The sequence below is a fragment of the Mustela lutreola genome, chromosome 9 (genome assembly GCF_030435805.1).
Source record: "Mustela lutreola isolate mMusLut2 chromosome 9, mMusLut2.pri, whole genome shotgun sequence".
In the NCBI taxonomy this organism is placed as follows: Eukaryota; Metazoa; Chordata; class Mammalia; order Carnivora; family Mustelidae; genus Mustela; species Mustela lutreola.
Genome location: NC_081298.1, coordinates 71,730,294 through 71,754,449, shown reverse-complemented (window position 1 = coordinate 71,754,449; position 24,156 = coordinate 71,730,294). Strand labels below are relative to the sequence as shown.

At 36.4% G+C, this 24,156-nt stretch overlaps 1 protein-coding gene across 5 annotated transcripts in view; it reads left to right on the top strand.

Annotated features, from left to right (window-relative positions):
* The window catches only part of TSGA10 (testis specific 10), a 152,244-nt gene that overhangs the window by 83,666 nt on the left and 44,422 nt on the right, over positions 1 to 24,156 (top strand). For all 5 annotated transcript variants that reach the window (XR_009344836.1, XM_059134717.1, XM_059134716.1 and 2 more), the window contains exon 16: positions 23,037 to 23,246. Coding sequence is in view for 4 of the 5 variants with exons in the window: in XM_059134717.1 (XP_058990700.1) it covers positions 23,037 to 23,246 (210 nt within the window). In the remaining variant the exon portion in view is untranslated. The remainder of the gene's footprint in view (positions 1 to 23,036; positions 23,247 to 24,156) is intronic.

Here is a 24,156-nt window from a genome sequence, read left to right as displayed (position 1 = left end):
ACATTTTCACAATCACTATAATCAAGTCCTAGAACACCCCATTACCTCCCTAATCTTCCTTCAAGCCATTTTGCAGTCCATCCATCCTAGTCCCTAGGCAACTACTGATTTGCTTCCTGTCCCTATTACTGATTTGCTCTCTCTAGAATTTTATATATATGAAATCAGGTAGTAAGTATTCATTTGAATCTTGACTTTGCTCTCTCAACATAATGATTTTGAAGTTCATGCATGTTATTGTGTGTTAGTTTCATTATTCATTCATATTGTTGTATAATATTCCACAATTTGGAGCTATCTCACAATTTGTTTATGCACTTTTTGACAGACATTTAATTTGTGCATTGGTCTGCTCAGTGTGACATAACAAACTATCACAAATTGGGTGGCTTAAAGAATAGAAATTACAGATTTATATTCTCTTATTTCTGGAGTCTGGAAGTCCAAGATCAAGGTGCTGGCAGTTTAACTTTCTTCTGAGGCTTCTCAACTTGGTCTGCAGATGGCCACCTTATTACTGTGTCCTCACAGTGCCTTTCTTTTGTGCCTGTACATCCGTGATGACTCTCTCTTCTTGTATGTTTACCAGTCATCATGGCCCCATTCTTATGACATCATAGTCTTAATTACCTTCTTAAAGGCCCTATCTCCAAATACATTCACATTCTTAAAGGCCCTATCTCCAAATACATTCACATTGGGTGCTTAGGCCTTCAACAGATGCATTTTGAGGGGGAAAAATTTAGTCCATAACAAGTTGTAGTTTTGGGCCATTATGAATAAAATTGCTATGAACATCACATGTGAGTCTTTGTACGTAGGTTTTTATTTTTCTTGGATAAACAACTAGCAGTGATCTTGCTGGATCATATGATAAGTGTGCTTAATTTTGTATGAGACTGACAAACTATTTTCCAAATTATATCACTTTACACTCCCACTTGACTTGAATTAGAGTTCCAGTGGTTCTACACTTTTCAAAACACATGTGTTGGTAATAGATGTGTACAGCTATCACACTATAGTTTTAGTTTGCATTTCCTTTTTGACTAATGGTGTTGAGCATCTATCCACATTCTTATTGATCATGAAAATATCTTCTGTGAAGTATCTGTTCAAATCTGTTGCTAATCTTTTTATTGGGGTTCTTGTTACCAAAGTTGTAAGAATTTTTTTTTTAACACTCTAGATGTTCCTTTGTCAGATACATGTATTTTTAAATATTTTCTCCCTGTCATTGGCTTGCCTTTTTATTTTAGATCTTTAGCAAAAGTTTAACTATTTTAAAATTTTTATTGTGTTATATTAGTCAATGTAATACATCATTAGGTTTTGATATAGTGATCCAAGATAAAAGTTTTGAATTTTTTATGAAGTCCACAGTTTATCAATTTTTTCCCCATACTTTATAATTCTGTGTCCTATCTAATGAATCTTTGCATACACCAAGATTCATAGGCTTTCTTTTATGTTTCTTCTTGAAATCTTACACTTTTATGTTTTGGTCTATGATACATTTTGAATTAATAGTTATGTATGATGGAAGATAATGGTCAAAGTTTATTTTCTTTCATCACATGGATTTGAAGTCTTCCAGCACCATTTGTCAAAAACTGTCCTTTCACCACTGAATTATTTTAGCACTTTTAGCAAAAACAAAATGATCCTATATGTATAGATCTATTTATGAACTCTTCTGTCTCATGGATATACAATGTCCATTCTTAGCCAGTATCATAGAATCTTTTTTCATGTAACTTTATAGTAAGTCTTGAAATTAGTTAGTATGAGTCTTCCAAATGTGTTCTTTTTCAGAATGTTGGCTGCTATGGGGCCTCTTCATTTTCATATACATCTTAGAATGAGTCGTTTTCTATAGAAAAAAACCCTACCTACTTGGAGTTTGATAGCCTGGTATTGAATGCACAGATCAATATGGGGAGAGTGGAGATCTTAATGATTCTGAGTCTTCCAGTACATACATATAGTATATCCACATGTTTTATACTTTTCAGTGAATAGATATATATATTTTGTTATTATCCTATCATCTCATGTGTCTTTAAAGTACCACTATAAATGATATGTCATTTTTTAATTTTGTATTGCAGTGTTTGGTAGCCTGTACACAGAAATAGAGGGGATTTTGTTGTCTTTTATTCTGTAGTATTGCTTGAATTTAATTTTTTTAGTTCTAGTAGGGTTATTTTTGGTAGATTTTTAAAGGATTTTCTATATAAGCAATCATGTCCTTCACATATACAGTTTAACTTCTTTCCCAATCTGAATGCTTTTTATTTCTGTCTGGTAAGAATAAAAGTGGTGAGAGTGGACATCTTTGCCTGATTTGTCATCTTATGAGGAAAGGATTCAGTGTTTCTTTTGTGAATATGATATTAGCTATATGTTCTTGTAGAAATATTTGATCAGGTTGAAGACCTCTTATAAATTTATTTAGAGTTTCTTATCATGAATGGGTATGGAACTTCATCAAATACCTTTTCTATAATTATTGAGATAGTCATACCTTTTTAAAATTTTTTTTTGTCAGTTAAAATGGTTACTACATTGATTGATTTTAAAAAATCTATTCCTGGAATAAATACCAGTTGTTCATGATATATTACTTTTTAAGTAAATTTTTATATTGCTAGAATTTTAAAATAAATTATTAGATTGCTAACATTTTAAAGAAATTGTTAAATTATAATATTTTGTTGTGGATCTTTGTATATGTTTCATGGGGATTTGTCTGCAATTTCATCATTGTCAGATTTTGTTTATCTGCCTTACAGATTAATGAGGTATGTACCTCATTAACCTCAATAACCAGGTTATTACTGTTAATATTGTCTTTTGATTGGAGCACTCAGATCATTTACATTTAAAGTAATTATTGATAGGTATGTACTTACTGCCATTTTATACATTGTTTTCTTGTTGTTTGGTAGTTCTTGTCTGTTTCTTCTCCTTTTGCTCCTTTTCCTTGTGATTGGTATTATGCTTGTCTTTCCTTTTCTTTATTTTTTCGTGTATTTATTATAGGTTTTTGGTTTGTGGTTACCATGAGGTTCTATATAACACTGTAAGTATATAATAGTCTGTATTAAATTGATGGTCACTTAACTTCTAATGCATTCTAAAAGAACTTTATTTTTACTCTCTCCTTCTTCCATATTCATATATTATGAATTTGTTGTCATGTTTTACATATTTTTATTTTGTGAGTTGCCTTAAATAATATTTTAAGATATAATTGATTTTACTACTTTTGCCTTTTAACCTTCATGCTAGCTTTATAAGTGACTGATCTATTAACCTTACTGTATATTTGCTTTTACTCATGAAATTTTTTCCTTTCATAATTTTCTTATAGTTATGGCCTTTTTTTACCTTTATTTATTTATTTATTTATTTATTTATTTTAGATTTTATTTATTTATCAGAGAGAGGGAGAGAGCGAGCACAGGCAGACAGAATGGCAGGCAGAGGCAGAGGGAGAAGCAGGCTCCCTGCTGAGCAAGGAGCCCGATGTGGGACTCGATCCCAGGATGCTGGAATCATGACCTGAACCGAAGGCAGCTGCTTAACCAACCGAGCCACCCAGGCGTCCCTTTTTACCTTTATTTTTTTTAATTTCTTTTCAGTGCTCCAGAATTCCATTGTTTATGCAACACACCCTGTGCTCCATGCAATACGTGCCCTCCATAATACCCACCACCAGGTTCACCCAACCTCCCACTCCCTTCCCCTCCAAAACACTCAGATTGTTTCTGAGTCCACAGTCTCTCATAGTTTGTCTCATAGTTTGTCTCCCCCTCCAATTTCCCCCTTCTCCCCTCTAGCTCCCCAAAAATGCTGGTGGAATTTTGATTGGAATGGCATTGAAAGTGTAGATTGCTCTAGGCAGTATAGACATTTTAACAATGTTTATTCTTCCGATCCATGAGCATGGAATGGTCTTCCATCTTTTTGTGTCTTCTTCAATTTCTTTCAAGAGTGTTCTGTAGTTCCTTGAGTATAGATACTTTTCCTCTTTAGTTAGGTTTATTACCAGGTATCATATGGTTCTTGGTGCTATAGCAAATGCAATTGATTTTCTAGTTTCCCTTTCTGTATTTTTATTGTTAGTGTATAAGAAAGCAACTGATTCCTGTACATTAATTTTATATCCTGCCACATTACTGAATTGCTGTATGAGTTCTAGTAGTTTGGGGGTAGAGTCTTTTGGGTTTTCCATATAAAATATCATGTCATCTGTGAAGAGAGAGAGTTTGACTTCTTCATTGCCAATTTGAATACATTTTAACCCACTGAGCCACCCAGGCACCCCTAATACCTTTTATTTCTCTTTGTTGTCTGATTGCTGTTGCTAGGACTTCTAATACTATGTTGAACAAGAGTGGGAGAGTGGGCATAATTATGGCCTTTTCTACTTAACAAAGTCCCTTTAACTTTTCTTGTAAGGCTGGCTTAGTGATGATGAACTACTTTAACTTTTGTATGTCTCAGAAACTCTTTATCCCTCCTTCAATTCTGAATGATAACCTTGCTGGGTAGAGAGTTCTTTGTTGTAGGGTTTTTTTTTTTTTTTCCTTTTGTCACTTTGAATATATCATTCTGTTCTCTTCTGCAGTTTCTGCTGAAAAATCAGCTGGTAATGCCATGGGGTTTGCCTTGTATATAACTAATTGGTTCTCTCTTGATGCTTTTAAAATTTTTTATCTTTTATCTTTGACATTTTAACTATGTCGTGATGTGAACCTCCTTGGGTTCATGTTGTTTGGAACTCTCTGTGATTCCTGAACTTGGATGTCTATTTCCTTCCCAAAGTTAGGGAAATTTTCAGCTATTATTTCTTTAAAAAAGCTTTCTACCCTTTTCTTCCTCTCATTTCCTCTGCAATCCCTATAATGAGATTATTTGTTCACCTGATGTTGTCTAAGAGATCCTTTAACCTATCTTCCTTTTTAAAAAAGACTTTATTTATTTATTTGACAGATATCAGAAGCAGGCAGAGAGGCAGGTTGGGGGGGGGGGCGGTGAAGCAGGCTGCCTGCTGAGCAGAGAGCCCAATGCGGGGCTCAATCCCAGGACCCTGAGATCATGAACTGAGCCGAAGGCAGAGGTTTAAACCACTGAGCCAGCCAGGCACCCCATCTTCATTTTTAATTTTTTTTTCTGTTTTGGTTGGGTGCTTTCCATTACCCTGTCTTCCACATTGCTGATTCATTCTTCTGTGCCCTCCGGTCTATTGTTAATTCCTTCTAGTGTATTTTTTCATTTTGGTTATTGTATTTTTCAACACTAATTGGTTCTTTTTTATATTTTCTGTTTCTTTGCTGAAGTTCTTACTGAGTTCATCCAGTCTTCTCTCTAGTCCAGTGAGTATGTTTATGATCATTACTTTGATCTTTTTATCAGATGGTTTGGTTATCTCCCATTTCATTTTGTTCTTTAAGGTTTTATCTCTTTCTTTTATCTGGAGCATATTCCTCTGTCTTAATTTTCCTTGCCTTTCTGTGTTTGTTTCTATGAATTAGGCAGAACAGCTACTTTTCATAAACTTGATGCAATGTTCTTGTGTGTGATCTTTCTCTGTGTAGAATGTGCCTAGTAAATTTTTCTGGCTGGCTAGAGCTGTGGCTGAATGGGCTAGGGGATCTGGGACACTCAGTGCTGAGACTGATGGAATGGATGGAGCTAAAGTGGGCATGGGTTGGGGCTGTCCTTGGATTCTCTGCACAGAGGGCAGCTTGGTTGGACAGCAGAAGCTGAGGTGGGTGGAAACCTGAGAGGTCCTGGGTTCCCTATACAGAGGGCTCTTTGGCAGGACAGCTGAAGCTGAAGTGGCTCTAAGTCTTAGGGAGACCCAGAGCTCTCTAAACAGAGGACCTTATGATATGATGGCTCAACCTGAAGTGGGTGCAATTTGGGGAGTTCTTGGGTGCTCCGTAGTTGGGGCACCTTGTCAAGGTTTTTGGAGCCAATGCAGATATGGCCTTGGAGTGTTCCAAGGTATTTTGTTCCTGAATCATCTTGCCTGCCTTCATTTATAGGGAGCTTGAAATATTCTATTATATTTCTATTATGCTCGTATAAACTATACATCATTTTTTGTTTTATTTATTGCTCTAAGAGTATATACCATGCATTTTTGATTGTCATAGTTTGTCTTCAAATAACATATTACTACATAGTACACTTTTATTTCTTCCCTATTTGTTCCCTCCCATCATTTATCCTACTTCTTCACCTATCCTATTTCTTCATCTATTGTGTACTCCATAGTGTTTTTATTATTTTCACTTTAAGTTCATTATTTCACTTTAAAGAAATTAAAATATGTGATGAATGAACGGCTTTTTAAAATTCACCCACATATTTACTATTTTTTATGTTTTTCCTTCCTTTGGTTGGATCCAAGTTTTCATCTATTATTATTTTCTTTTTGCTAGAAGAATTTCCTTTAAACATTTCTTGCAGTTTGTTGACATTAAACTCGGATCTTATTTGCATTAAAAAGTGTTTGTTTCACCTTCAATCCTAAAGAAGATATTTGCTGGATAGAGAATTGAGAATTCTAAGTTGGTAGAAATTTTTTTAAGCATTTTAGCATTGTTGTTTCTTTTTTCTTAAAGTTTTTATTTAAATTTCTGTTAGTTAACAGACTGTGTAATATTAGTTTTAGAGATTCAATTTGATATAGAGATTCAATTCTTCTATACGACACCTGGTGCTGATCAAGTACACTCCTTAATCCCCATCACCTATTTAACACATCTCCCCCACCTCCTTTTTGGTAACCTTCAGTTCTCTATAGTTAAGTGTCTCTCTTTCTTGGTTTGCCTTTCTTTCTCTTTTCCTAATATTCTGCTTATCTGCCTTATGTAGTTTCTGGAGAGAAATCTGAAGTCAAGTTTATTTTTAGTTCTCTAAAATGTTCCTTTTTTTTCTTTCTTTTTGTTTACTCTGGCTATTTTTATTTTTATTGTTTGAATATTTTATTATTTTAGAGAGAGAGCACATTAGCAGGGGGAGAGGCAGAGGGAGAGGGAAAAGCGGGTAGAAAGAATCTCAAGCAGACTCCACACTGAGTCGGAGCCAGCCCAACACAGGGCTTGATCTCACGACCCTGAGATCATGACCTGAGTTACTCTGGCTATTTTTAATTTTTTTCTATTTATCACTGGTTTTTAGCAATAGCACTTTGCACAGTTGAAATTATGTTGTTTTCCTTGTGTTTGTTATACTCCATTATTTCATTAAATTCAGAAAATATTTGGCCATTATTTTTTTTTAAAGATTTTATTTACTTATTTGACACAGAGAGAGAGATCCCAAGTAGGCAGAGAGGCAGGCAGAGAGAAAGGGGGAAGCAGGCTCCCCGCTGAGCAGAGAGCCCGATGCGGGGCTCAATCCCAGGACCCTGAGATCATGACCTGAGGCGAAGGCAGAGGCTTTAACCCACTGAGCCACCCAGGTGCCCCTTGGCCATTATTTCTTCAAATATTTTTGGCTTCTCACTTTTTCTCTGTCTCATATTTTCCTGGAACTCCAATTCAAAGTACATTAGATACTTGATATTGTTCCACAAATCATTAACATTACATTTTTCTTCTGGTCTTTTTTTCTTTTTGCTTCATTTTGTATTGTTGCCATTTTTGTGTCTTCAAATCTAGTGATTTTTTTTTTCCTCTGACATATATAATATGCTATTAATTCCATTTAGTGAAATTTTTACTTTGTGGATTATATTTTCATCTTTAAGAAGTCTATTTTTTCCTCATTATTTTTTCCTCTAAATCCTTGAGCCTATTGAGTGCATTTATAAGAGCTATTTCAGTGTCCTTGTTTGCTAATTTCGTTATGTCTCCCACATTTGACTGTTTGATTGATTTTTCTCTCTTTCTTCTTTTAAGATTTTATTTATCAGAGAGAGATATAGAGAGAGTGAGTACAAGCAAGGGGAACAGCAGGCAGAGGGAGAGGGAGAAGTAGGCTTTCTGCTGAGCAGAGATTGACCCCAGGGTCAATGCAGGGCTTGATCCCAGGACCCTGGAATCATGACCTGAGCTAAAGGCAGATGCCTAACTGACTGATCCACCTAGGCACACCATGACTGATTTTTCTTTTATTATAGATCTCATCTTCCTACTTTTGGCCCATTTAGTAAATTCTAATTGTATTCTGGCTATTGTTAATTTCATATCCTTGAGAACTGGATTTTGAAATTGTTGGATATATCTTACCTTGTCAAACTAAGTTACTTGACTTTCACTTTATCTTTTCAAGGATTATTTATAAGTTCTTCAGGTTAGCTCTAGAATAGTCTTTATTCTAGGGCTAACTTATCCCTACCACTAAGGTGAGTTCCTAGTTTTCTGCTGAATGCCTTGTATAGTCAGTGACATATCAAAGTGTCTCCACTCTGGATGATGATATACTCCCTGGTCCAATATCAGATGTAGGAATTGCCTGGCCCAGTTTTCTTGGTTATTGTTTTTTCCTAGGAAGTTGTTCTTTGCCTGGCTTCACAGTTTCACCCATGTATATGCAGATTTCTGGAACTCTGTCTTTGCTTAGCTCCCTTCTCTCTAGTGTTCTGCTCCACAAATTCTAAACACTTCAGCTTCCTGAAAGCTGATAATTGTCTTTTGAACTCATTGAGGTAACCAGACTGGTTCCTTTTCCTCATGGTCCAGAATTTGTATGTAAGCAAGATGCTACAGGAACTGTATTTACTTTGTTTTCTTTCCTTTAGAGATCAGAATTCTCTGCTACCTGCTATCCATGGTATGAAAACAAGTTTTCCTTCCTATATTTTGTCAAATTTTCTAGCTGTTTGTGGCAACGAAGTAATTTAGACTCTTGTATCATGGATAATAGCTGTTTTTTACATTTTACTTAAAATCAGTTCATTAACATATAATGTGTTATTATTAGTTTCAGAAGTAGAGTTTAGCACTGCATATAAAACTCAGTGTTCAGGGGCGCCTGGGTGGCTCAGTGGGTTAAAGCCTCTGCCTTTGGCTCAGGTCATGATCCCAGGGTCCTGGGATCAAGCCCCGCATCGGGCTGTCTGCTCCGCGGAGAGCCTGCTTCCTCCTCTCTCTGTCTCTGCCTGCCTCTCTGCCTGCTTGTGATCCCTGTCTGTCAAATAAAAAAAAAATAAAAAATAAAAAGATTTATAAAAAAAAAACAAAAAAAACCCTCAGTGCTCATTACATCAAGTGCCCTCCTTAATGCCCATCACCCAGTTACCCCATACTCCTACCCATATCCCTTCCCGCTACTTTGGTTTGTTTCCTACAGTTAAGAGTCTCTTATGGTTTGTCTTCCTCTCTGATTTCATTTTATTTTATTTTGCCCTCCCTTCACCTATGTTCATCTGTTTTGTTTCTTAAATTTCACATATGAGTGAAATCATATGAGTTGTCTTTCTCTGATTGACTTATTTCACTTAGCATAATACCCTCTAGTTCCATCCATGTCATTGCAAAATAGCAAGATTTCATTCTTTTTGATGGCAGAGTCATATTCCATTGTGTATGTATATACACACCACATCTTCTTTATCCATTCATCTCCCGAGGGACATCTGGGCTCTTGCCATAGTTAGGCTATTGTGGACATCACTGCTATAAACATTACAATACCTGTGACCCTTAGAATCACTATGTTTGTATTCTTTGGGTAAATACAAGTGCAATTGCTGAGTCTTAGGGTAGCAATATTTTTAACTTTTTGAGGACACTCCATACTGTTTTCCAGAGCAGTTGTATTCCCCAGTTTGCATTCCCATCAACAGTGTAAGAGAGTTCGCCTTTTTCCACATCCTTGCCAATAGCTAGCTGTTGTTTCCTGACTTGTTAATTTAAGCCATTCTGTCTGGTGTGAGGTGGTATCTCACTGTAGTTTTGACTTGTATTTCCCTGATGCCAAGTGATGTAGAGCATTTTTTCATGTGTCTGTTGGCCATTTGTATGTCTTTTTGGTGTAATGTCTGTACATGGCGTCTGCCCATTACTTGACTGGGATTATTTTTTTTAACTTTTTTTTTTTTGCTTTTTTTTAAAGCAAAAAAATAAAATTTAGTTATTTTCAGAAAAACAGTATTCATTATTTTTTCACCACATCCAGTGCTCCATGCAATCCATGCCCTCTAGAATACCCACCACCTGGTACCCCAACCTCCCACCCCCCCGCCACTTCAAACCCGTCAGATTGTTTTTCAGAGTCCATAGTTTCTCATGATTCACCTCCCCTTCCAATTTACCCCAACTCCCTTCTCCTCTCTAACACCCCTTGTCCTCCATGATATTTGTTATACTCCACAAATAAGTGAAACCATATGATAATTGACTCTCTCTGCTTGACTCATTTCACTCAGCATAATCTCTTTGAGTCCCGTCCATGTTGCTACAAAATTTGGGTATTCATCCTTTCTGATGGAGGCATAATACTCCATAGTGTATATGGACCACATCTTCCTTATCCATTCGTCCGTTGAAGGGCATCTTGGTTCTTTCCATAGTTTGGCGACCTTGGCCATTGTTGCTATAAACATTGGGGTACAGATGGCTCTTCTTTTCACAATATCTGTATCTTTGGGGTAAATACCCAGGAGTGCAATTGCAGGGTCATAGGGAAGTTCTATTTTTAATTTCTTGAGGAATCTCCACACTGTTCTCCAAAGAGGCTGCACCAACTTGCATTCCCACCAACAGTGTAAGAGGGTTCCCCTTTCTCTACATCCTCTCCAACATATGTTGTTTCCTGTTTTGTTAATTTTGGCCATTCTAACTGGTGTAAGGTGATATTTCAATGTGGTTTTAATTTGAATCTCCCTGAGGGCTAATGATGATGAACATTTTTTCATGTGTCTGATAGCCATTTGTATGTCTTGATGGGAGAAATGTCTGTTCATATCTTCTTCCCATTTTTTGATATGTTTGCCTGTTCGTGTGTGTTGAGTTCATTATAGATCCTGGATATCAACTATTTTTTTTAACTTTTTTTTTCTTTTCACTGTAACAGAATCATTGTTTATGCAACACACCCAATGCTCTGTGCAATACGTGCCCTCCATAATACTCACCACCTGGCTCCCTCGACCTCCCATCCCCCGCTCCTTCAAAACCCTCAGATTGTTTTTCATAGCCCATAGTCTCTCATGGTTCATCTCCCCTTCCAATTTCCCTCAACTCCCTTCTCCTCTCCATCTCCCCATGTCCTCCATGTTATTTGTTATACTCCACATTATTATTATTATTTTGCATGTTGAGTTTGATAAGTTCTTTATAGATTTTGTGTACTAGCCCTTTATCTGATAAGACATTTGCAAATATCTCTCTCCCTTCTGTAGTTGTCTTTTAGTTTTGTTAACTGTTTCCAATATCCATTGTCTTTGTGAATTTTGCATCCACTTATATTGACAAATTTTTATCCTGCTATAGGCTACATTTCTTTTTTTTAATTTATTTTTTATTTTCAGCATAACAGTATTCATTATTTTTGCACCACACCCAGTGCTCCATGCAATCCGTGCCCTCTAGAATACCCACCACCTGGTACCCTGACCTCCCACCCCCCGCCCCTTCAAAATCCTCAGATTGTTTTTCAGAGTCCATAGGCTCTCATGGTTCACCTCCCCTTCCAATTTCCCTCAGCGCCCTTCTCCTCTCTAACTCCCTATGTCCTCCATGCTATTTGTTATACTCCACAAATAAGTGAAACCATATGATAATTGACTCTCTCTGCTTGACTCATTTCACTCAGCATAATCTCTTCCAGACCCGTCCATATTGCTACAAAAGTTGGATATTCGTCCTTTCTGATGGAGGTATAATACTCCATAGTTTATATAGACCACATCTTCCTTATCCATTCATCTGTTGAAGGGCATCTTGGATTTTTCCACAGTTTGGCAACCGTGGCCATTGCTGCTATAAACATTGGGGTACAGATGGCCCTTCTTTTCACTACATCTGTATCTTTGGGGTAAATACCCAGGAGTGCAAAGGCAGGTCATAGAGAAGTTCTATTTTTGATTTCTTGAGGAATCTCCAAACTGTTCGCCAAAGAGGCTGCACCACTTGCATTCCCACCAACAGTGTAAGAGGATTCCCCTTTCTCCACATCGTCTCCAACACATGTTGTTTCCTGTCTTGCTAATTTGGCCATTCTAACTGGTGTAAGGTGATATCTCAATGTGGTTTTAATTTGAATCTCCCTGATGGCTAGTGATGATGAACATTTTTTCATGTGTCTGATAGCCATTTGTATGTCTTTATTGGAGAAGTGTCTGTCCATATCTTCTGCCCATTTTTTGATATGATAGTCTGTTTTGTGTGTGTTGAGTTTGAGGAGTTTATTATAGATCCTGGATATCAACCTTTTGTCTGTACTGTTATTTGCAAATATCTTCTCCCATTCTGTGGGTTGCCTCTTTGTTTTGTTGACTGTTTCCTTTGCTGTGCAGAAGCTTTTGATTTTGATGAAGTCCCAAAATTTCATCTTCGCTTTTGTTTCCTTTGCCTTTGGAGACATATCTTGAAAGAAGTTGCTGTGGCTGATATTGAAGAGATTACTGCCTATGTTCTCCTCTAGGATTCTGATGGATTCCTGTCTCACGTTGAGGTCTTTTATCCATTCTGAATTTATCTATGTATACGATGTAAGAGAATGGCCGAGTTTCATTCTTCTACATATAGCTGCCCAGTTTTCCCAGCACCATTTATTGAAGAGACTGTCTTTTTTCCACTGGATATTTTTTCCTGTTTTGTCGAAGATTATTTGACCATAGAGTTGAGGGTCCGTATCTGGGCTCTCTACTCTGTTCCACTGGTCTATGTGTCTGTTTTTATGCCAGTACCATGCTGTCTTGGTGATCACAGCTTTGTAGTAAAGCTTGAAATCAGGTAACGTAATGCCCCCTCCCCCCGTTTTATTTCTGTTTTTCAACATTTCCTTAGCGATTCGGGGTCTCTTCTGATTCCATACAAATTTTAGGATTATTTGATTCTTTGCAGAATGCCGGTGGAATTTTGATCGGAATAGCATTAAAAGTATAGATTGCTCTAGGCAGTATCGACATTTTAACAATGTTTATTCTTCCGATCCAAGAGCATGGAATGGTCTTCCATCTTTTTGTGTCTTCTTCAATTTCTTTCATGAGTGTTCTGTAGTTCCTTGAGTACAGATCCTTTACCTCTTTGGTTAGGTTTATTCCCAGGTATCTTATGGTTCTTGGTGCTATAGTAAATGGAATCGATTCTCTAATTTCCCTTTCTGTATTTTCATTGTTAGTGTTTAAGAAAGCCACTGATTTATGTACATAGACTTTGTTTCCTGCCATGTTGCAGAATTGCTGTATGAGTTCTAGTAGTTTGGGGGTGGAGTCTTTTGGGTTTTCCATATAAAGAATCATGTCATCTGCAAAGAGAGAAAGTTTGACTTCTTCATTACCAATTAGGATACCTTTTATTTCCCTTTGTTGTCTGATTGCTGTTGCCAGGACTTCTAATACTATGTTGAACAAGAGTGGTGAGAGTGGGCATCCTTGTCATGTTCCTGATCTCAACGGGAAGGACACAAGCTTTTTCCCATTGAGGATGATATTTGGTGTGGGTCTTTCATAGATAGATTTGATGAACAGAGGATGGACCTTCTGCAACAGAGCTAATGGCTATCAACATAGACAATATGTTGGAAAAAGAATTCAGGCTAACAATTATCCAAGCAATAGCTAGGTTGGAGAAAGCCATGGGTGACCAAATGGAATTGATTAGGGCCAAACTGAAAACGACCACAGATCATGTTTTCAATATTAGGGAAGAGCTGAAAGCTACCAGGGAACTCTCAATGAGAACTCTCAATGAGTTCCAATCTAATCTAAATTCTCTCAAAGCTAGAGTAACTGAGACAGAAGATAGAATTAGTGATCTGGAGGACAAACAGATAGAAAGAATCAAGAGGAAGCCTGGAACAAACAGCTTAGAAGCCACGAAAACAGAATCAGGGAAATAAATGATGCCATGAACGGTTCCAACATCAGAATTATTGGAATCCCTGAAGGGGAGGAGAAAGAAAGAAATCTAGAAGATATAGTGGAACAAGTTCTTCATGAAAATTTTCCAAATCTCGTGAATGGAACCAGCGTTTATGTACTAGAGGCCGAAAGGTTCCCCCCCAGGATTACAGATTCTCAAAAGTCCTCGAGACCCCTAATAGTAAGAATGAAGAATTATAATTGTAGGCAGAACCTCTTGAAAGCAGCTAGGACAAAGAAGATCCTTACGTACAGAGGAAAGCCCATCAGAATAACATCAGACCTGTCCACAGAGACCTGGCAAGCCAGAAAGGGCTGGCAAGATATATTCAGGACACTGAATGAGAAGAACATGCAGCCAAGAATACTTTATCCAGAAAGACTGACATTCAAAATGGAGGGAGAGATAAAGAGTTTCCAGGACTGGCAAGGCTTAAAAGACTATGCAACTACCAAGCCTATACTGCAGGAAATATTAAGGGGGCTTCTTTAAAGGAGGAAAAAGCCTAAGAATAGCATTGAACAAAAATATAGAGACAATCTACAGAAAGAAAGTCTTCAAAGGTAACACGATGTCAATAAAAACGTATCTATCAATAATCACCCTCAATGTGAATGGCCTAAATGTGCCCATAAAACAGCACAGGGTTGCAGACTGGATAAAACGACAGGGCCCATCCATATGTTGTCTACAAGAGACCCATTTTGAACCTAAAGGTACACCCAGACTGAAAGTGAAGGGATGGAGAAGCATCTTTCATGCCAATGGGCCTCAAAAAGAGGCTGGGGTAGCGATTCTCATATCAGACAAATTAGATTTTTTTTTTAATTTTAATAAATTTTTTTATTTTTTATAAACATATATTTTTATCCCCAGGGGTACAGGTCTGTGAATCAACAAATTAGATTTTAAACTAAAGACTGTAGTCAGAGATCCAGAAGGACACTACATCATTCTTAAAGGGACTATCCACCAAGATGATCTAACAATTATAAATATCTATGCCCCCAATATGGGAGCAGCCAATTACATAAGAAAACTATTAATCAAGATAAAGAGTCATCTTGATATGAATACACTGATCGTTGGAGATCTTAACACACCTCTCTCAGAAATAGATCATCGAAGCAGAAAAATCAATAAAGAAACAAGAGCATTGAATGACACATTGGACCAGATGGACCTCATAGACATATACAGAACATTCCACTCTAAAACAACAGAATACTCATTCTTCTCAAGTGCACATGGAACCTTCTTCAGAATAGACCACATACTGGGTCATAAAACAGGACTCAACCGATACCAAAAGACTGAGATTATTCACTGCACATTCTCAGATCATAACGGTTTGAAACTGGAGCTCAATCACAAGGAAAAGTTCGGAAGGAACTCAAACACCTGGAAGCTAAAGACCACCTTGCTTAAGAATGCTTGGATCAACCAGGAGATCAAAGAAGAACTGAAACAATTCATGGAAACCAATGACAATGAAGACACTTCAGTCCAAAACCTATGGGATACAGCAAAGGTGGTCCTAAGGGGGAAATACATAGCCATCCAAGCCTCCCTCAAAAACATTCAAAAATCCAGAATACAGCAGCTGTCTCTACACCTTAAAGAACTGGAGAATCAACAACAAATCAAACCAACTCCACACATAAGAAGGGAAATAATCAAGATTAGAGCTGAGATCGATGAGGTAGAAACCAGAGATACAGTAGAATGTATCAATGAAACTAGAAGCTGGTTTTTTGAAAGAATCAATAAGATTGATAACCATTGGCAACACTAATCCAAAAGAAAAGAGAGAAAGCTCAAATACATAAAATTATGAATGAAAAAGGAGAGATCACAACAAACACCAAGGAAGTAGAAACAATCATCAGAAGTTATTATCAACAGTTATATGCCAATAAGCTAAGCAACCTAGATGAAATGGATGCATTCCTGGAAAACTATAAAATCCCAAAATTGAACCAGGAAGAAATTGACAACCTGAATAGACCAATATTTAGTAATGAGATTCAAGCAGTGATCAAAAACCTCCAAAAAACGAGAGCCCCGGACCAGACTCTTTCTATGAAGCCAGCATTACCCTTATCCCCAAACCAAGTAAACACCCTACCAAAAAGGAGAATTTCAGACCAATATCTCTGATGAATATGGATGCTATGATTCTCAACAAGATCCTAGCAAACAGGATCCAACAGCACATTAAAAAGATTATCCACCATGATAGGTGGGATTCATCCCTGGGCTACAAAGATGGTTCAACATTCGCAAATCAATCAATGTGATAGAGCAAATTAATAAGAGTAGAGAGAAGAACCATATGATCCTCTCAATTGATGCAGAAAAAGCATTTGACAAAATCTAGGATCTGTTCCTGATTAAAGCGCTTCAAAGAATAGGGATATAGGTTACATTTCTACATCTTTACATATCTGGTAATTTTTTAAAGATTTTATTTATTTATTTAACAGACAGATCTCAAGTAGGCAGAGAGGCAAGCAGAGAGAGAGATGGGGAAGCAGGCTCCTTCTGAGCAGAGAGCCTAATGCAGGGCTCGATCCCAGGACCCTGGGATTATGACCTGAGCTGAAGACAGAGGCTTTAACCCACTGAGCCACGCAGGTGCCCCTACATATTTGGTATTTTTTTTTAAATATTTTGTTTATTTATTTGAGAGAGAGCATGAGCCATGAGCAAGGGTGGGGTGGTGGGAGCGGCAAAGGGAGAGTGTGAAGCAGACATCCTGCTGAGCAGGGAGCACAATGCAGGGCTCCTTCTCAGGACCAAGATATCATAACCTGAGTCGAAGGCAGACGCTTAACCCACTGAGTCACCCAGATGCCCCTGTCTGGTATTTTTTCAATTGGGTTCTGGAGACTGGAAATTTTACTTTGTTGAATTTCAGACTTTGTGCCTTCCTTTTAAGAGTGTTGTATTTGTTCTGGCAGGTTGTTAAATTACTTGCAAATAAACCGATACTTTTGTGATTGTCTTTAAGCTTTGATGGCACAGGCTTAAAGTAGCCTCTTCTGTAATACTAGTTTAATCCTACAACTATGGCGGGACCTTTCTTTGTTCTCTATTAAATGCCCAATCTGGGGTGTTCATTAAGGACCCCACTTTGGCAGGTTCGAACATAGGATTTTTCCAACTGTGTATCAGCTGTGGTTTTGGTTATTTTAGAGCTCTCTGGTTTTCTTTCCTAGCCTTTTGGAGTTTCACAATATATATTCAAGGCTTAATATTCAGCAACAGACTCAAGGAGACTCCTAGGCAAATTTCTGGTTGTCTTTTTTTGTGTGTGTAGACCCTTCATTTCTAGAACTCTATCCCACATATTTCAGATGCTTATTTCTGTCTCCTCTGCAAATCAGCTGTGCTCTGACTGAAGTTTCTTTCCCTGAAGACTGGAAAATCGTCTCCTGACAGAAAGCTGGAATGATCATATTGCTCATCTTGTTTGTTTTCCTTCTCTCAGAGATCACAACCCTGTGGTGCCTATTGTTCAATATCTAGACGCAATCCCCCCACCTTTCCTTCTTCCCTCCCTCCCTTCCTTCCTTCTTTCTTCCTATTTCTTTTCCTTTCCCTTCCTTTCTAGTTTTATACTTATTAACAGTGGGAGGATAAGTTCAGTCTCAGTTATTCTATCAAGGCTGGAAACAGAAGTATAATCTATATTTTCTTAATCCTTTTCAACTGTCTCTAATAAACATCATATATTCTAATTTTTTAAAAAATTCTATCTTAGAATACCTTTTTTAAAATTTTTTATTTTTTATTTTTTATAAGCATATAATATATTTTATCCCCTGGGGTACAGGTATGTGAATCACCAGATTTACACACTTCACAGCACCCACCATAGCACATACCCTCCCCAATGTCCATAACCCCACCCCCTTCCCCCATTAGAATACCTTTTTATTAACTAGTAAATTTACCATTTGTGTTTGAATTGCTGACTCATTTATATTTATTATTTCCATTTTTTTGTATTTATACTCTATTCTTTTTTTTACATTTCTTTTCAGTGTAACAGTATTCATTGTTTTTGCACCACACCCAGTGCTCCATGCAATCCATGCCCTCTCTAAAACCCACCACCTGGTTCCCCCAACCTCCCACCCCCCGCCCCTTCAAAACCCTCAGATTGTTTTTCAGAGTCCATAGTCTCTCTATACTTTATTCTTTTCCTGATTCTTTTATCTTTCTTTATCTTTTTAAAAATTTTATTTATTTATTTATTTTTAAATTGATTTATTTATTTTCAGAAAAACAGTATTCTTTATTTTTTCACCACACCCAGTGCTCCATGCAATCCGTGCCCTCTAGAATACCCACCACCTGGTACCCCAACCTCCCACCCCCCACACCACTTCAAACCCCTCAGATTAATTTTCAGAGTCCATAGTCTCTCATGATTCACCTCCCCTTCCAATTTACACCAACTCCCTTCTCCTCTCTAACACCCCTTATCCTCCATGATATTTGTTATGCTCCACAAATAAGTGAAACCATATGATAATTGACCCTTTCTGCTTGACTTATTTCACTCAGCATAATCTCTTCCAGTCGCATCCATGTTGCTCCAAAAGTTGGGTATTGATCCTTTCTGATGGAGGCATAATACTCCATAGTGTATATGGACCACATCTTCCTTATCCATTCATCCGTTGAAGGGCATCTTGGTTCTTTCCATAGTTTGGCGACCGTGGCCATTGCTGCTATAAACATTGGGGTACAGATGGCCCTTCTTTTCACGACATCTGTATCTTTGGGGTAAATACCCAGGAGTGCAATTGCAGGGTCATAGGGAAGTTCTATTTTTAATTTCTTGAGGAATCTACACACTGTTCTCTAAGGCTGCACCAACTTGCATTCCCACCAACAGTGTAAGAGGCTTCCCCTTTCTCTACATCCTCCCCAACACATATTGTTTCCTGTTTTGTTAATTTTGGCCATTCTAACTGGTGTAAGGTGATATCTCAATGTGGTTTTAATTTGAATCTCCCTGATGGCTAGTGATGATGAACATTTTTTCATGTGTCTGATAGCCATTTTTATGTGTTGATTGGAGAAGTGTCTGTTCATATCTTCTTCCCATTTTTTGATATTTTTGCCTGTTTCATGTGTGTTGAGTTTGAGGAGTTCATTATAGATCCAATAAATGGTGCTGGGAAAACTGGACAGCTATATGTAGAAGAATGAAACTTGACCATTCTCTTACACCGTACACAAAGATAAACTCAAAATGGATAAAAGACCTCAATGTGAGACAGGAATCCATCAGAATCCTAGAAGAGAACATAGGCAGTAATCTCTTTGATATCAGCCATAGCAACTTCTTTCAAGATATGTCTCCAAAGGCAAAGGAAATAAAAGCGAAAATAAACTTTTGGGACTTCATTAAAATCAAAAGCTTCTACACAGCAAAGGAAACAGTCAAGAAAACAAAGAGGCAACCCACGGAATGGGAGAAGATATTTGCAAATGACAGTACAGACAAAAGGTTGTTATCCAGAATCTATAATGAACTCCTCAAACTCAACACACACAAAACAGGCAAACATATCCTTTATCTTTTATATATTTGTTTCTTTACCCACTTTCTACTCAGCTACTTATTGGTTTGGAAGCTATAGATTTTCAACCTAGTCTTTTAGAAGTTACATCTGTAATATGCATATTTTTAAAAAGTCTATTATTAGTATTTCCAACTTTCCTCCTAAAAAATATGTGCTCCTAAGAATATTTGAATATTGAACACAGTATCCTGCTTACTAATGAATGTGTTTTCTTATGCTCTCCCTCCCACCTTACACAACCCCAATCTGTTATAATATAGTTGCATACTCTTATATTCACATTGGCTTTTTATAGCATTAAAAATAAATCACTACTCCTGTTTTTATTCTTTCAGTCAATGCTTATTTGTATCCACTTATGTGTCTACAAAATTTTTCAACATTGCTTCTTGCATTCTATTTCTTACTTCTACATTCAATTTCTTTCTTAAGACTACTTCCTTTCTTTGATTTATGAGTTAATTTTCTCAGTCTTTGCCTGAAAATAGATTTATTTTACCCTTATTCTTGAGTATTAGTGTAGATGAGTATAGAATTCTGGGTTGTGGGTTATTTTCCTTTCATAACTTTCAAAAATAGTTTATTGAGAAGTCTGTTCTCATTCTAATTGTTTTTCTTTGTAAGTCTTTTGCCATTGTTTTCTTTTACGGTCTTCTTTTTCTCTTTGTAGTTTTACTATATATGTCTAGGTATTGTTTTGGGGTTTATCAAAAGGAAGGGTTTGGGTTTTGCCATTTTTCAGTCAGAGTATTAATACTTTTAGTAGGTCTGGAAATTTTCAGAAGAAAATGAAAAACATAATGAATGCATCAACAGACTAGTACAGCTGAAGAGAGAAGAATGAACTAGAAGAGAGATATCAGCACAGAGAGATAAACACATGGAAACTATAATAAAAATATTAACAATCATTTAGACTAGGAGATATTACTTATTACTTATTTGAATATTATCACCTTTAAATTCACTCTACTCTTTCCCTCAACTTTTATAATATGCTTGTTGGATCTCCTAGTCTAAATGATTGTTAATATTTTTATTATAGTTTCCATGTGTTTATCTCTCTGTGCTGATATCTCTCTTCTAGTTCATTCTTCTCTCTTCAGCTGTACTAGTCTGTTGATGCATTCATTATGTTTTTCATTTTCTTGACTGCTTTTCCCTTCTTTCCAGAAGTTCTATTGGCTCTTCTTCAAATTTTCTTGTTTTGTCCTAAGTCTCATTCTTTGCAGTTTCTTCTTTAATATCTTTAATACTTATAAGCATATTTTTCATGTCTTTTAAAATATTTTGTTTAACAACTTGATGTTCTAGAGTTCTGTTCCTGCTATGTGTTATGTTGCTCCTACTCTCACTCATGGTGGATTAAGTCACCCCAAGTTTGTAAACTCCTTTAAATGAGAATTTTCCTGCAGAATTTTTTATGGTCAGGAATATGGGTTTGCTTCTACAAAGGGATTCTGTGTTATCATTGGAATGGGACAAACTTTATGTTAAAGTTTAGAATTGGTAGTCAGTACTGTGCATCAGATTCCAAAACTGAATAAAGTTAGACCTAAGGTTTCTTACAGAATACATTTTTTTCCCTACTTAGAGAGTAGGAGAAGATAAACTTTCAGTAGTATCTCTGTGAGGGTGAGTGGATTTTCCCTCTGGAACCTCTTTTCAAGTGTTCCGGATTATGAAGAGGACCTAGTTCCAATTACCCATTAGTACTAACTTCTTTTCTCCTGTCCTTTATTCAGTGTTTAAACACAAGCCTTTCACTGTCACTGTGTCTTCCTACCCCCAACTTTTAGCTTCAGGCCTTCTAAATTTCTTCCTGCTCTGAATTTGTTTTATCGTTGTCTTCAGCAAATATGAAAATTTATTTTTATTTTCTGCAAGCTCAGCTGTGAATTGTAAAATTTTTTTCTATTTTACCAAAAAGTTTTCCTCTTAGCTTAATCAGCTATCTTACTAGAACCTGAAATATCCAGTATTAATCTTTTCAAGGCACAAAACTGATCCTATTACCTCCCTCTTTTTTTCCATGGATAAAGACTTAAATTTTAACCCAGCTTATCAGGCTCTGTCTTGTGAGTTTTTTAATACATATGCTATCACTCTTCTCTGTGGTCTCTTGAGTTCTAGCCATACAAGTTTTCTCTTTGTTGTTGGAGTATGTCATTTTCCCTCCCTCAACACATTCCCTCTGGGGTCTTTGAATTTAGCATTCCTTCAGTTTGAAAAACCACCTTCCCCAACCCACACTGTATATCTATCTACACACCATTCAGATCTCAACTTATGTGTCATTTACTCGGAGAAGACTTTCCTGACTTCTCTGACCCTCCTAGTCTGGATCACTTTACTTTGTTATATACTTTTTTTTCTCTAGAAGTATTTGGTTAATATGTATTTATATAGTCATTTGTGTGATTATTTGACTGATGTATGGCTCCCTCATAGTATGGAAGTGTCATGAGAACAGAGACTATTTTGGTATCACTGGGTATGCATCTAAGCACATTGGTTGGAACATAGAATATACTAAAAAATATGAAATGGATGGATAGATGGATGGGTGGGTAGATGGATAGAAGGTTGTTTGAAGAATGACTAAGGAAGTAAGGGGGGGCAGAATTTTGGCCAAGTAACTTCTAGGAGCAATTTTTTTGGTGTTTTGTACTTTTAAAAGCAGAAAAATTTCTTTGTCTCTCAGTTCTGTCAGCTTCACATAATAGCAAAAACTTCTCTGTAGGTGGCAGTGTACTTATGTAAGATATTTCTCTGAAACAAAAAAATAGGGTGGTATTATCTTGAACTTTTAAAAGCATTTATATAACTTGAATCTCATTGTACAATTTTTAAAACATGCTCTTATTTCCCATAATGTGGATTAATCTTTAATTTATTCTAGTCTAGAGTCTTTTTCCCTTAGAGTTATTAGTAAGTACCAGAGAGATATCAGTCCTCATTTTATGATATTATGATTTAGGTGAACATGCCATTTAAGAATTGGAAAGTGGGTATTGTGAGTGAAACAGTGGTGGCTAATGTTTTATCTTTAACAACAATAATGTTTATCTTTTAGAATAATTGAAACTGTGGTAAAAATAGAACTACAGACCAAACATGTATGTATCTCAACTAACTTTCAGGTTGAGACTTTTATGAGGGGGGGAAGTTGTTTACTAAACACATTTGAAAGTCGAATTTGTTTTTCCCAGGGTGTTTCTGTATATATTATTACCACCTATATTGTATAAAGTTCCTTATAATCTCAGTGTGCCATCAAAAGATTTTCCCCACTTTTCCATGTTTTAGTCTTTTCAAGTTAAAAAGATGTATATATATATGTATGCAGATATATAAAATAATAATTTTGTCCTTGCAGCACTTAAATGCAGAAAGGTCTTATAAGTCCCAGATTTCTACCTTACACAAATCTGTTGTAAAGATGGAAGAGGAACTTCAGAAGGTTCAGTTTGAAAAAGTGTCTGCCCTTGCAGATTTATCTTCCACAAGGGAACTTTGTATTAAACTTGACTCAAGCAAAGAACTTCTTAATCGACAGCTGGTTGCCAAAGATCAAGAAATAGAAATGGTATGTAATACATTTTTAAATGGTTTTTTAAAATACTATTGTTACTATAAAGTTACTACAATTTTAGAAAATCAAATTCTTTTTTATAAAATATTATATCAAACCATGTCTATAAACTTTAGATTTTATTTCTAAAGTCCAGAATATAAATTGATGACAGCTGTATTCCAACAATTAAAGAAAGTAACAAACTTTTTCTTTGAGTATGTAACGTTTACTTATAGCCAGAAAAATTATAAAACACATTAACATAGCAATCAGCAAAGAACTGTGAAGTTGGGGTTTATTCAGCTAAACTATAACTTTAATGATATTTTTTTAGCCTAAATTTATTTAACTGGGTGGGTTCTTTTAAGCTATAATTCATTTGATTGTATATACTGACATTGTGCTTGCCACTGTGAACATAATGTTCAAAACAGGGTTGGACCCAGTGGATATTACGCTAAGTGAAATATATCCGAGAAAGACAAATACCAAATGATTTCACTTATATGTAGAATCTATAAAACAAAATAAATGAATAATCCAACCCATAAATACAGAGAACAAAATGATGGTTGCCAGAAGGGAAGGGTGGGAGTGGGGGTGGGCAAAATGGGTGAAGGAGAGTGAGAGATACAGGCTTCCAGCAATGGAATAAATAAGTCATGGTGATAAAAACTATAGCATAGGGAATGTAGTTAGTGGTATTGTAATAGGATAGCATGATGACAGGTGGTAACTACTCAGCATAGTCTAACATAATAGAGTTGATGAGCCACTATGTTGTACACTTGAAGCTAATGTAACATCATGTGTCATATATACTCAAAAAAATAGAAGAAGAGAGAAAGAAAGGAAGAAAGAAAGAAGAAAAGAAAGGAAGGGAAAGGAAAGGGGAAGGGAAAGAATAAAGGAAAGGAAAGGG